This window comes from Myotis lucifugus, unplaced genomic scaffold, assembly GCF_000147115.1.
Source record: "Myotis lucifugus unplaced genomic scaffold, Myoluc2.0 scaffold_388, whole genome shotgun sequence".
NCBI classification, from domain to species: domain Eukaryota; kingdom Metazoa; phylum Chordata; class Mammalia; order Chiroptera; family Vespertilionidae; genus Myotis; species Myotis lucifugus.
In genome coordinates, this window is record NW_005871436.1 from 540,024 (window position 1) to 552,675 (window position 12,652).

At 40.7% G+C, this 12,652-nt stretch overlaps 1 protein-coding gene across 6 annotated transcripts in view; it reads right to left on the reverse strand.

The window, feature by feature from the left end:
* Positions 1 to 12,652, reverse strand: part of MBNL2 (muscleblind like splicing regulator 2) — a 158,918-nt gene that overhangs the window by 51,342 nt on the left and 94,924 nt on the right. For all 6 annotated transcript variants that reach the window (XM_006101946.3, XM_023743410.1, XM_006101947.3 and 3 more), the window contains exon 3: positions 771 to 935. In XM_006101946.3, coding sequence (XP_006102008.1) covers positions 771 to 935 — 165 coding nt within the window. The remainder of the gene's footprint in view (positions 1 to 770; positions 936 to 12,652) is intronic.

Genomic DNA, 12,652 nt, shown 5'->3' on the forward strand with positions numbered 1-12,652 from the left:
AAGGCAAATTTCACTCACTTCACTGGCTTTGTTTTTTTAAAAAACAATTAGCTTGTTTTTGACAAATAATTCACAAATATAAATGAAATCTGCTGAAGCCAAATGCACTCCTTTCCTCCAGGACCTCATTTCTAAAACAATTTCCAGACCGCCAAGGAAGGACTTTGAAATGCCGTGAAATCAGGGAGAAAATATTACACAACACAATACATTTAACCTTGTGGTCCTTGCCGAGGCTGCCACGCCCCCAGCAGGCCTCGGAGAGACAGGAGGTGTAGGTGACTAAGACAGCATCCTTTTGGGCTGGTGTCAGGCTCCAGGCGGGGCAGACTGGTCAGTTTAACTCCTCTGGTTTCTCACTCCTCATTCTTAAAATGATGCCATTGAACTGAATTATCTGTCAACTATCTTGCTAAAAAAAAGTTTAGGCATCAAAACCTCTTCTTCACAGAGATCATCAATTCATACTCCAGATGAAAATGTAGAACCATTAGCATTCTAAGATGGTTCAAACACAGAGTTTACTGGTGAGAAAGAGCTGGAGTGGCATCCAGATATTGAGTTGAAATTGTCTTTGCCTACTGTTTCCACACACATGTTCCCATGTAAATAACTTTAAAAACTCTATTTTCAGCATCCCTTTAGCATCAAAGCTTTTTGCTTTAATTGTAGCCAGAGACAAAGTAGAGGGAGGCCATCCGAGGTCAATGCGGCATCGCCCACACCAACACTTTAATCATCCAGCCCTTCATTAGATGCGATGTACTCACCACTGGATGAAGTGGGGTTCCTGGAAACATAAATTGCATCTGCTGGGCAAGCATTGCTGCTGCAGTTTTTTGCTGGATCAAATTGTTCCTCCCATTAATTTCTAGTTGAGTTTTTAAATGTGTTGGAGGGTGAAGATACTTGCAGTTCTCTCTTGAACAACGGCCCTGTAAAATGAACGTTTTGGTTTAGGACTGTTATTGGTAGCTTTCAACTCTATTGTCAACCATTTCACAATCACTCCGTATATACAAAGGTAAGGATCCCATGTGTGTATGTGTGTTTGTGCATGCACGAATGTGTTGGAACATAGAACACAGTCGGAACATATAAGGGGTGATTCAGGCATTAGGTGATTATCAACCTTGCTCAAACCTGTTGAGTAGAGAAGCTGCCTGAGATCAATTGTTGTTTTTAATGGATTCTATCTCTGACAATAGACTCTAAAGAAATGTGACTATGCAGGGATCCTCAAACTACGGCCAGCGGGCCACATGCAAATACAAATATTGTATTTGTTCCCGTTTTGTTTTTTTATTTCAAAATAAGATATGTGCAGTGTGCATAGGAATTTGTTCATAGTTTTTTTTTTAAACTATAGTCCGGCCCTCCAACGGTCTGAGGGACAGTGAACTGGCCCCCTGTTTAAAAAGTTTGAGGACCCCTGGCTGAGAGTAAAGACACACGCTTCTCCTAGGCAGTATGGAGGGCCTATTTATTGTGACGTATCAAAAGGAGGCTTTGAACCTGCTAGACATCGGTTTGTGCATGCTGGAGTGATGATAAAGTGGGAATAATAATAAGAATCTCTTGAAATGTGTGTTTCAGATTGGCTGAAGACACCCCTCATTCAAATTATTGAAGTAGAGGCAATGGTAGTATGGGAGTGGACTCTTCTTAGTCACAGATGCATTGGTGAAATTTCCAGGCACAAATTCAGATAATCTCTTGCAACTGATTAGTTTGCTGAACAAAAGATGCTACCCCATGTCCCTGCCCCACTCCCATGACAGTTGTATCAAATTTAATGTCATGATATGACATAGTGAAGAATGTTTATGGCTAAAGTAACATTTGGACATGAAAGTTGGCACAGCGAAAAAAATGAATAAGGTGATACATGTGCATAAAACCAGTCTTGAAGAGTCTTTGAAAATGGTAGTGTTTATATTGAAGTCCCCAAACTACCAATTGAGAGAATCATGTTGATGTGAATTATGCAATTTCTGGGGAAAGAATAGCAAGCTGTGTTAACCAGTATGAGTATTATCATTCCCTACAGAATTAGTCTATCTGCAACCGAGAAAAGAGAATATGGGTTTGTTTATCAGATACAAAAATAATTTTAAAAAGCAAGCTTGGTGGATCTGGGGATACAAATTTGTTTATAGTCATCCTAATTCTAAACATCTGGAGTTCTCACTCTGCTCCCCACTGATGTCAGCTGTACTTTTGGCAGCACAGGCTCTCTCCCTGCGCTCATCAGCCCGTCTTGCCCTGAGGCCCCACTGTTAGCAGCATTGGAGATTGTGTCACCCTCTACGGGAAGGACACAGAGGCAGCTACTGGGCACATCAGAAGGAACTGGTTGTTTCTGCTAATAAAATTCTATAACAATGGGCAGTGTCAGTGTGTCTCCTTAGTCTCAAGTTTATATTGGGATGTTTCACTCCGCTTTCCATGGTCAAGAGTTAGAAGGTCTATTGTAAAGATACAGGTACAGTGGAACCATATTTAAAAACAATTTAAATCAAAGAAGTCTGGGAATCTCTCTTTTTCCATATACTTTGCAAGTTTTGGGAGAAATTTTTATCCTAACTTCACTTTTCTCACTGTTTAGTGACATCCCAGAGTCCCTAGACCTACCAACTTGCTTGAGACAGCTCTTATTTTACCTCCCTTTCTGCACTCCCTTGATAATGCTTTCGTCTCTCAGTTTGCAAAAACCAAATTGCAAGAAAGTATTATGATGGTGCTTGCTCCTACAGCATAAGTGTGTGACCAGTCTTTGGATTGGCTGCCTTTATGTCAGGTGTTCATATACATACATATGATTGGAGGTGGCCATGGGACACAAGACATAGCTACTGCCCATCAGCAAGGGTGGAGGAGAATTAAGCAGAGTGACATTTCTTGTACAAGGCTAAACCGCCCCAGGCTTCTCTTTGACAACCTCAATCCAAACTCTCTTTAGTCACAATCACTTCACTAAGAAGCTGACACCAGAAAGGCTCAGGTATACAAGGTCCACACAAAGGTACAGGAGCGCTTAATGGGAAGATATGGGAAAGCAGAGTTCCATAGAATGGGATGCAATTTGTGAGACATCCACACCTCCATAGTCTGGCTATTCAGTTTTGCTCATTCAGATAACTGTCAATTTGATCACTCCTCTTCTGTAATGCTTTGTAACTGAGCATGAAAATTTCGATTAGGCTATAAAAAATATGGTTTTCTTGTAAATGCTGTTGTCTCTTGATACAACTGGGACTCTTAAGGAACTGAATAAACTGTTTTCAGCCAATAGAACATAATTTACAATATCATGTTAGTAATTTATTGATGGAACCTTCTTTTTCATAAGAATTAATGTAATTTCCTAGTGTTCTTACTTACACACTTGGGGAAAGGTATATTATCGATCACCCATGAGCCAGACAATTTATATGTGATTATCTCATTTTCTCCTGAAAACAGCTGTAATGATCCCTATTTTACAAAACAGCAAGTGGGCTCAGAAAGATTAAGGAACTTTCCTAAGGTGAGATAATTGGTAAGTGGTAGAGCTGGATTCTAAATCCAGTTCTACTTGACTCACATCATTATGCCAAGCTGTTTATTAGCCATAGTTAAAATCCATGGAGGATAAAAAATCTAGCATTATCCTTCATAACATAATAGAAGGCATATAACAATTTAAAATATAATAAATTATATATGAGGATTTGGGAATGGAAAAGGATCGTTTGCCTGGGTCCATGCATTGATAAGAGGATGGAGGAGTGGTTAAACTCACAGCTCCGGAGGCAGATGCCTGGACACATAACTTTGGCTCTGTCTTTTCTAGTTGGGTTACTTTGAATTTCTTGTGCATCCATTTGCTTTTCATCTGAACAATGAAAATAATTACTGTGTTCCCCTTTAAGGTCTATTGTGGGACTGCATCAATTAATATATGCACAAGGTCTAGAAAAATACTTGGCACATAGTAGACACAAAGTAAGTGTGGTTAATATTTCCAAAGAAATAAAAATATTTGTATATGACATTTTGTTTACAGTAAGTGCAAGATAAACAGATTTAGTTGTATTTTGATTGGCTTTTTGTTCTTTTATAAAGTTTCATGTCAAAACATGATAAAAATTACTTAATTATACTTGTTCAAGTATCTTATATTTAACATTACTTTCAATTCTACAGGGTATTTCTGTAAGTAACCATATTTTTTTAAAGAGACAGCCCTGAACCATAGCTCAATCTAGTATTAACAGTTTTAAGTGTGTTGTACCCCGGGAATGCTAATTCAAACTCTGGGAAACTCCAGGCAGCAGAATTTTACTAAGGGATCTTATTGGATTCTAAAATCCTAAAGGAAAAGCTACTGTCAAATATAACAAGCTATTTGACACAGTAAACAATTTGTAAGGAGGTTTTTGTTAAGGCGTAAGATTTGTCAGGATACACATCATCACACAAAAACTGTTGATTATCAAAGCAAGTTGTCATAGCCGAATGGGAGAGGGTAGTGCGCAGAAATGTGAAGCATCTTTGTATATCACTGTGAAACAAAACAGAAGTGTCAAAAATAGTGTCTCCCGATTTTAGTCCAAGACATGAAGATAAAAATGTCTTGGAAACGTCTTCTTGTGGTTGCTAGGATTGTTTTTTTGGTTTTATTTTAACGCTTCCTCCCTTTCAGTTTTTGGTTAAATGCTGTTTCCAGAGAGATAAGAGTGGTGGGGTCCAGCCGTAGAGAAGGGGCCTGGCACAGCTTCTGTGGGATGGAGATGGGAGGGTGCCATTCTAGGGTCCTTGTGACAAGTTGTGTGGGACTGGAAACAGGAGCCCGGGTGAAGGGCCAGGAGACGGGCTCACACCAGGTACTAATATGGAGACTGCAGCTCCTGAGTCACATGGGCCCTCTCAGGATCTTAGCTCACTCCAGGTGGGACACACCAGGTATGGAAATAGCAACTGGTTTGGATCACACTCAGCATTGTTCTTGGTATATTTCCAGGGTCTTCTTCATTTGTTCATTCAAGAAATATTGATTGAAGTCCTACTGTGTGCCAGGTATTGTGCTAAGTACTGGTTTACCGAAGGTGAGCAAACACAAGATATGCTGCCTCCCTTCCTGAAGCCTACAGTCTAGTGGTGAAGATGGATACTAGCCAAATAATGACACAGATAAATGTATGATTACACAACTGACACACGAGTTCTGGAGGAGGATGCTGAGAGAATGGTGGGAGAGGGTCAGAATTGAGACTAGTGGGTCTCAAGAAGGGCTCTGAAGAAGTGACATTTAAATTCAGGCCTGAAGGATGAGAATGAATTTGGCAAAGTAGTGAGTGGTAGCAGAAGTGTGTGTGTGTGTGTGTGTGTGTGTGTGTGAGTGTGTGTGTGTGTGTGTGTGTGTGTGTGTGTGTGTGTGTGTGTGTGTTGAGGGGCAGAATACAAAATGAGAACAAGAGGGAGAGAATATACCATCTGGGGACTTTCAGAAAGTACCTCAAGGATAAAATACAGCGGGGTGTGGGTTGGTGTGTGTGGGGGGGGGAGGGAGATTGATAAAAGATGAAGCAGGAATTAGTCTACTGAAGCTAGATAACAACTTTGAAAGTGAAGTTAAAAGATATGAATTTCATTGCCATGGAAAATTTTTAAGCAGGAGACTATCAAGACCAGAGTTACATTTTATGCCTCATGTAAAATTTACCCTAATTATTATATTTTATACTTCTAATTTTATTATAGTTTACATTGTTTGGATAACACTTATTTTTTTAAAAAACAACATAATTCTGAGTTTACATAAGATTTGTGTGCAGTTTATTCTACCTCCCAAAATAATCTCTACTCCAGGAATATTTAGATTAGGGAGGATAGTTAGAAACAGGTAAGAGTTTGCAGCTGAATTACATTTATTAAAATAAGCAAGCATGGAAAAGTCTAATACCAAGTACCAATGTTGATTCTCACCACGATGAAGAAAGATGCTGAATAACTGTAATAGGTACTTGGCAGAACACCAGATGGGACTATCAGAATTACACGGCCGTTACATGGCGTGGGATAGAATACATGCCGCTTTGGCTAAGAAAAGATTTCAAGAATCAGGTCGGTGTGAGGAAGAGAAAGCCTAATTGGAACATGAGATTTTCTAATTGCTTATTTTAAAACAAGCAATTTTTAGAATCTTTTCCTAGTATGCTCCTAATTGAAAAAGTCAATTAAAATATGGAAGGAAAAGAGAAAACATTAATTAGGAGATTGTTAAAGGAATTAACAATAGGAGTTTTTGCCCATAGGAATAGCTAATAGACAACTATATCCCAATCGTTTTCCATGGGAAGAGCAATGGATTTTTATATGACCTATTATTCAAACAGTTAATAGGCCTCTGCCGGATGCATTGGTTGGGAATGATTTGAACTGTGTCTTGGTGTGGGCTACGTCATTGATCAGTAGACTCTGGGAAGGGCCCTGGGGGATATAAGAATTCCAGTTGAGGGCCAGGGTCACAGCCCGACCTACTGAGTTCCTCCTCTTTCAGTTGGGACTGGGCCACTCACTATTTTCAGCACGTGACTGGTGGTTTCAAGAGAGCAGGCCAGGCTGTGAAATGGAGAATGCTGACTCCCACAATTGAGGGCAGACAGTCTGCTCTGAAAGTGGCCTGCGGGGACATGGGACATCCAGGAGCCTGCTGGGGACCCCAGAGCTGGCCACGGGAAGGCTGTGGAAGAACCCCCTCAGACTTCCTGCATTCCACACGTGTGAAATCAACTTAGTGAAACCCCGATATCAGGACAGATGCTTTTGCCCTGTAGTTACATTCCCGAAACCCATCTGTCATGGAACCCTTCCCAGAGGATCGGCTTAAACTCGTGGCAAAGGGAGCAATCTCTGGGACTGGACAGCTTGGGCTCCAACCCAGCTCTGTTCTGGGTACTTGTGGCCTCCAGCTGCCATATTTGTAAAATGAAGATAACAATAGTTCCTACCGCACAGATTTTTGGTAAGGATTAAGAGTTAACACATATAAAGTATTTGAACAGTTCTGGGCACATAATAAGCCCCCTATAAGTATTATTATTATCATCATCATCACCATCCTCATTATTATGACTGCTAACACCTTCTCTGCATAGTAGATAAAAGTACATGATATTTAAAACAACCTTCCTAATACTAGCTCAGTTTCTCCATCATTGTGCTTCTCTCTGGCCTGTCTACCAAGCGCTTTACCCCTTTTTTATTCTTGTTCTCATAATCAATGCCAACACTGGCATTTATTTTTCAGAAGAGCCTCAGATCTGTTTTTCTTTGATATTTTTCCTGCTGAAACTTGCCATGACTGATTAACATGGCATGACTAATCTAGAGTTTAAAGCAGCAATGGATTATAGTGGGACTATCCTGGAATTCTGGTTGTGGCTTCATTCCAAAATGGTCATATGAACGTTTACAACTAATTTATAATAGCCTGTGCCTCAATTTTCTCATCTGTCCAATGGAGGTGATTATATTCCCTCACCTCAACTCCTGATGGTTGTGAGAGCTCAAGAGAAAGCAAAAGTTGCTCTGAAAAAAAACAACACCAACCCCAATCATAATTTGCTATACCCCTGTTTTCCCTTATATGTTCCTAATCTAGCAAAGAAGAAAGCCACATACATTGACAGTTAGAGTGAAACGTGACAGCAGGGATACATATTGGCCACAGTCCGGATACGCTGGACAATTGTGAGAAGACTGCATGAGGCATATCAGCACAAGTGGCACGCTGAGTCAAAGTTGATTAAGCCTAGGAGGATTTATTAACTACCTACAGTGTACACAGTTTGAAAGTGAAAAAAATCCAATCAAACAGACCACTGTTTTGGTGCTGGTGACACATAAGTTGATTAGCAGACTTTTCTAAGTGACTATCAGACACTCACAGTCTCAGTTTCTCTAGTTTCAAAATTTCTCAAGGCACTTTTGAAAGTGGGGGAGAAAATTAAGGCCTTGATTTGAGTAAGTGAGCAGATTTCTATTGAGTGGTCATTTTTATGGGTCCAAGTCAGGTAGCGAAGGCTGAGTTTAACATTTGGCCAGCACATTTCTGGAAGGATATGGACAAGTGAAAGTGTAGAAAAATGGAATGGTTATTTACATTGGGGGCTTAATTTAAAATGTTAACTATGGAACTGACATAGCCCTACTCTAAGGCAAGTGGCAGATTAGACTTTTAGACTTCTTTTGAATTTAAATAAACTGATTAAACCAGATGAGCTCTTTGTATTATTAGTTCCAACCACAGCAAATAAAATTTAGCCCCATCAGAGCACCAGAATTAGAGGAAACTAGTCACTACAAGCAAATGATAACCAGAAGGTCCATAAAAATGAACAATTGCCCAATCATCAATATTTTGCATTAACTTATAATAACTCTTTCTGTTTATTAGTAATTCAGTTTTTATTACAAATCATCTTTTACAGTCTATATATGCAATACACTTGTTAAAAGCATAAAATGTACTTATTGAAGATATAAAAAGGTAATATTTATCGTCTCTTTTCTGGGGCATGTTCCCTTTCCTCTGTTGCTTCCATGGTAGAGAGGAAATGTGTAGGAAGACATGAGGAAGATTGGAGAAGTCGCTGGATGTGTAAACTAGGGAAAAGCACGAAGGCCGATGGGCAGTTACCAATGCCTCCAATGTTACCCACCACCAAATTGCTCACAACTATGAGTGTAGGGAGGCTAAGAAAAGGTGTGCATCATTTCGTGCAGGTGGATGGCCTAAATGGTGATGAACACTGTAGCTTAGTTGGCATTTCTTTCCCAGAAAACCATATGAATAGGCATAATAGATCATTCCACTGCCACTCCTGATGGTGGGGGTGATGCCCGATGCTAGTGCTTTTCATTTCCTGAGAGGGAGCTGCATCCCTCTAAGATAGATTTGCATTTAGGGCAGCCTATCATCACCAGAGAGGCTGGGAAAACCTTGGGGCCATCGGCAGTGCTGTGGGAAGAGCCTTGTGACTCATGCATTACTATGCCAATATAACTGCCTTATTCCTTCAAGTACTGTTGGCCTATCCCATTAAGACCTAATTTTGTAACCATTTAAAACAGGTGAAACATAAAATTAATAAATGGGAGGAGAAGCAAAGAGGGTCAAATTGTTCGTAGTTGGCCATTTCAAAGCATGTTTAGATGTTTTGTTGTTTTTAGTGGATTTTGTTGCTTGGACAGTTTTGGTTTCTCAGACTACTTGTGTGTTATGTTTGGAAAAAGCTGTTTGTCAGTTTAAGGGGCTAAGCCCTGGCTATACTGGTAAGGATTATCTATCCCGTTTATATGTTAACAGAAAATGTGTCAGTTAAGAAAAATCAGTGAGACCAAAAATAGTCCCTCCAATCTCCAGAGATTTAAGGAAACTAATTTCTGGGCATCAGATGCTTCATTTGAAAATTATTTTATTTAACCAGAAGATAAATGTCTTCTGAGTCACAGAAGTACATTGGTTAGTGTGCATCCTGATGATACAGCAACATAACACAAAACATATCCAGTGGCTATTTGACTTCATAGTGTCTAGCTTTCCTAACATCACATTCACAAATGTGAGCATCGCCGTAGCCATGGGTGAAACAGAAGCTCTATGAAATATTAATATCACAGCAGTAGAAATTTTCCTGTGGGGAGAGCAGGCCTTTGTGGCCTATGTCTTATACTTCTCAAAGCCCACAGCACAGGGACCCTTTCATGGTGGTCAGTCAATGCATGTTAGAAAATGTTTGTCCTCCTTCCTTTCCTTTGGCAAATCTCATTGAGCCCCTTTTATGTGTCAAATCCTGTGAGATATAAATATCACCAGAGGATATTTTCTCCCATTGCTTTTCAGACAGAGTGAGCGTTAGCAGTTTGGAAAATTAAGACAAGCCAGACTAATTCACAACCACTCTGTGGGGGTTAAATTTCGCCTTATAGACCTTCAGACACAGCACCTGGAACAATGTCCTGGATAAATGCTGAGTAAATATTGGCTGCTCTTTTTATTATCATCAGTTGTTAGCAATCCCAGAAGCTGGTCTTTTTCTAAATAAGTGAAGTCTATCCAAAGACACAAAAATTTATTATACATCTTCTGTTATTGTCTAGTCTTTTTCAGTCTGATTTGAAAACCATGTGGTGAATCACCTACCCTCACAGAGGGCTTCCTGGAATTCAGACACAGGTAGGCAATCAATCTTAAAGTCTGACATTGAGTGGTTATGCTCCCTGTGCTGTTTATCAAAATAATGGAAATACTTCTGTCCCAGTTATAAAATAGCCACTGTCTCAAGCCTGTCAAGTCTCAGGTGTTTTCCCTTCTTCTCTGATCACTGCAACCCCTTACCCCAAATCCGGCCACTTCCCCCTCCTGGATCCCAGGAATCAAAGAGTTAAATCTGGCACAGCAGGGGGCCTCCCTGACCTGGCTCTGGTGCATTCCCATTGATTGGTTGCTGCTCACCTGGGAGGTATTTATATTAAAAATATTTTGCATATCACACCTGATTATTATTGTCTGATTGTTGGTGTCAAGTTGGGAAGGCTTCCAGGAGAAGGTGGGAGAGGAGTTGGTGATGTATAGATTGGAGCATGGGGAAGGGGTGGGCAGGAGGGGGAGGAAGATTGGGGAAAAGATCAGGAAACAAGGACTACTGGGTGAAGAAGCAAATGGAAGAAGATGGAAAGCTAGGGTATCTTTTAAAGAGCACATTCATTTTTAGTAATATAAGAAAAGAACATTCCTTTCAGGCTGGTTTGGACTACCTCGTGGCTTGGGACTGACCTGCAAACTGAACTGCAGCAGGGGGAAGCTGCTCTTTGTTCCAGAAAAAACAGCCTGGGAAGGTGTAGGGTACCTTGCACCACAGCACGAGTGTTTATGCACACTGCTGGGGGGAGGGGTGGGTGTTGAGCAGCATTACACAGAGGAGGTGTGGGGCTCAGCTTGTCTGTCTCCTGGGGGCAGAAGCTGCATGTCTCCATTTCTTTAATCAGCAGACATTTTGGGAGCATCTGCTGTATGCTAGAAACTGGGATGTATCGCATGTAGGGTACTAAGATGTGGTCCCCCTCAATGAAACTAGCTAAGACATATAATAGTGCACCTAACATGAACTAGGCAGTTTCTAAGTGCTTTTCATAGATCATACTCTAATCTTCAATACAAGATCTTAACAGAGGTGCTGTAAATATTCCCATTTTATGGGATAAAAAGAGAGACATAGAGAGGGACAGTAACTTCCCAGAGTTGTCACAGGTATGAAGTGGCAGGGCTGGACATCCAACCCAGGCCGAATGGCTGCAGAGTCTGTGCTGTGGTCCCCCTGCAGAGCCGTTACTAAGAAACTTGAAATCCAATGGAACTTTCGTATCACACCTTAAAAAGCATTTTACACACAGTATCCCAATATAGCTTCACAGCATTCTTATAATATGTCACCCCAATTTAAAGGTAAGGAAAATGAAGCTCTGAAGGATTTGAAGGTCCTTGCCAAGGTCATTGTTGTTGAAGTCAACCAGGGCTAAACTATGGTCTGCCATCACTGGGAAAGGAGCTCTCTCACTGCCCCTTGTGGCCAGTAGGAGAAGCTATGGGAAGCAGAGTGTTGGCTCTGCAAGGGAAAGATTTGTTTACAACAGGTGAATACCCTTGTGTGAAAATGAATGTCAGGAAGGTGACACTGGATGGTCAGTGCTATGAGTGGGATTGTGTCTCCCTGGAAAGATGTGTTGCTGTCTTAAGCCCCAGTTCCTTGGCATGGGACCTTATTTGGAGATAGGGTTTTCACAGAGGTAAGTAGGTTCCCAGGACCAGTCCTGAACTGAGGCTGGGTCTTTGCCCCTGGCTGATACCAGGGTGGGTGCTAATGCTGGTGTCCTTGTGAAAAGGAGAAATTCAGACACAGGGACAGACATGCACAGAGGGAAGGATGATGTCCAGAGACAGAGAGAAGATGGCCATCTTGTAGCCAAGGAACATCGGAGGTTGCCAGAAGCCTGAACAGATCCTTCCCCAGACCTTGCGAGGGAACAGGACCCTGCCGACACCTCAATTTCAGACTTCTAGCTTCCAAAACCATGAGAGAATTAATTTCTGTTGTTCTAAGTCACCTGGTCTGTGGTACTTGTAATGGCAGCCTTAGGAAACTAATACAGTCGCCTACAAGAAATACTAGAGAATGTATTTTTTTTTTTTCATGAGAGTGGAGGCTACACCAGCAAAACGCTATGCCATCTTCTAAGACAAAGATTTGGTTCTGTGAATGTGTGCTCTATTTTTTTTCCACGAACTCAGCTAATAAGATCCCTCTGTCTGATCAAAAATACACTGTAACAGCTCCCAAATCCTTAACAAGTACAATGATTTTCTACAAATGAAACTAGTCAGCTTAAATGCTATCTGATTTTTCATATGGAAGATTTAATAGGAGAGATTTATTTTAGTAAAAGACAAAATGTTTCACTAAAGAACTCATTAGTGATGCATAAAGGCCTACTGAGTCTCTGAAGATCCATTTTCAAAGAGAAATGTTGGGATCATTTTTATATCCTGATTACAGAGAAAGACTTGATAAAATTTGTACTTGATATTAAAATTGCATGGGGGTGG